Here is a 2180-nt window from a genome sequence, read left to right on the forward strand (position 1 = left end):
GGATATAGTAGAAATATATATTGTTGATGAAAACTGATTTATATGTTCATTAGATTTTCACTTATGTATAAAGATAAAAGTAAATATTTCTATTTTATTTTCTTAATCTATATGAAGTCATTTATATATCTTATATAAAGTCTATTGATGTAATATTCCATACATTTAATGACATAAAGATCTCCCAACTAAATTATTGTGAACAAATTAATAATCAAGAACATCCAAACTTAATTGAAGAATCTTGAGTCTGAACACTTTTTGCTATCCAATATTCATTTAAGTTAAGATTTAAAACTTTTTTATTCTTGCTAAATTAAAACCATTTTAACATATCAACATTTCAACAGAATTTTTAGTTTTTAATATACATTAATAGAACCACTAAGAATTTTGTAAATGTAATATTTCACTTTTTTAAAGTGAAAAATGCAATAGGTAAAATGTATGAATAATTCTAACCATTAAATAACGAGTTTCGAAATCTTCTAACCTTCAAATATAAAATAGTAAAGAAAAATATTTATACAGAATAATTTATAATTTATTGATTTAAAAGATCAAATGAATACAGCTGAGGTCGGAACTCTCCACAGCCTGTGAAAATACTTATATACAGCGCTCTCCGAAAATTGTTTGGGTAATTTACACCAAAGTCTTGCAGGAACGTGAGGTGGGATCCCACATTGCTGGCAGAAGGAATGTGCGGCCGTTAACGCCATGGGCGTTGTAACTGGCGCCTGTAGTCTCGTCTACCAACAATTGACCGGCGTAACCGGGATAAGCCCCGCTTCCGTACATGCCCGGACACGCCGAGACTGCCTCCAATGGAGCGGCGACGTCTCCCTGGAAGTATCCCGATTTGAACGGATTCGTCACTGTTCCGGCAATGGTAGCCGCAATGTTGATGATCATACCGTCAATGCCCACGTCACCGTTGGGCGGCAGCAGAGGAGGGTTCTGCGGGCCGTAAATAGGCTGATGAAATGGCCACGCACACTGCCCCGGGCACTGCGTTGCCGAGTTTCCCACCCATGCGTACGCGTATTCAATGTCTGCTGTGTCGCTTCCATGGAATCCGCATGAGCTACTGCAGAAGTTCTCCACCAAAACATCATCTGATGTGAGCACCAAATACAATTCCACCACGCCATTGCTTTTCTTCTGCTCAGGCGGCCGCAGGGCTCTGGACTGGATTGCATTCTTCAGCAGGACAGCAATGTCAGTTCTTTTCAAGGACTTTCCGAGAGAATAAGCTTCGTCCAGCTTCTGCTTCCCCAGCCTTCGGGTTAAAGGTTGGGCTTGGTTTAATTGGGAAGGAGCAGAGCCTCTGTAGGCCTCTGTTGTTTTCCACCAGGCGGACACAGAGGGAGACCCCTGCTTGCCGTTTCCCAATCCCAATGACTGCACAAAATCGGCCACAATGGCACGCTGCGCGGAAGTGAAATTGCCGTACCAGATGAGATGAAGATTGAGAGTGGGTGTTGTGGTAAGCAGGGGGCCATGGTGGTATTTCAGAACAAGAGGCTCTTCTTTTACCAGAGCGGAGAGCTTTCTCCAGTGAAAAAGGGGCCGAGCGGCGGCGTCCACTGTGGACAATGCCACTATACACATTAACAGCAAGTGAATCACAATCTTCTCAGAACCTAAAACAGCCATTTTTAGCCGTGTATATTGCAGTGGAAACACAGATTTGAAAGATACGATGAACAATGAAGGGGGATAAGTGTGTTGTGGGAACAAGCAAGGAGTATGTGGTTTAAATAGGCAGAGAGAGCGAGATTAAAACCATTGGCAAGGGAGCTTAGACCGTTGGCAATCACAGGCGCGGATAAGCATTGAGCAATTTGCAATGGGCTTTCCTGGCAGATTCCATTGTTGGTGTGGGGGCATTCGGTAAAAGAACATTTACTTATTTATTACGCGCTGATTTAGGAAAAGTTGCGGAGAAAATGTGTGTTAATGCTTTGTCGGTTCGTGGTTTCAACTTTCAAGCATCGAATTATGTTAATATCCGTGTGGGGATACCAACATTCAAAGCAAGCCACGTTTCAGAGAATTGAACATGATGATTTACAACTATAAATTGTCTGAGTGGAGTCATTTTTAGGATATGCTGCTTTAGTTATGAAATTTAATTATAGGGTATTTTTTTTAATTATTTATTTTGTAGTTGTACT

At 40.9% G+C, this 2180-nt stretch overlaps 1 protein-coding gene across 1 annotated transcript; it reads right to left on the reverse strand.

The window, feature by feature from the left end:
• Positions 1 to 522: 522 nt before the first annotated feature.
• Positions 523 to 1861, reverse strand: LOC131859962 (protein EXORDIUM-like 2). The gene has a single exon (XM_059214273.1). The coding sequence runs from the start codon at positions 1657 to 1659 to the stop codon at positions 646 to 648; it is 1014 nt and encodes a 337-aa protein (XP_059070256.1). The 5' UTR covers positions 1660 to 1861; the 3' UTR covers positions 523 to 645.
• Positions 1862 to 2180: the final 319 nt, after the last annotated feature.

The sequence above is a fragment of the Cryptomeria japonica genome, chromosome 11 (genome assembly GCF_030272615.1).
Source record: "Cryptomeria japonica chromosome 11, Sugi_1.0, whole genome shotgun sequence".
In the NCBI taxonomy this organism is placed as follows: domain Eukaryota; kingdom Viridiplantae; phylum Streptophyta; class Pinopsida; order Cupressales; family Cupressaceae; genus Cryptomeria; species Cryptomeria japonica.

Excerpts from the sequence above, each read along its gene's own strand:
- LOC131859962 (XM_059214273.1), bottom strand. The coding sequence starts at position 1,659 with ATGGCTGTTTTAGGTTCTGAGAAGATTGTGATTCACTTGCTGTTAATG.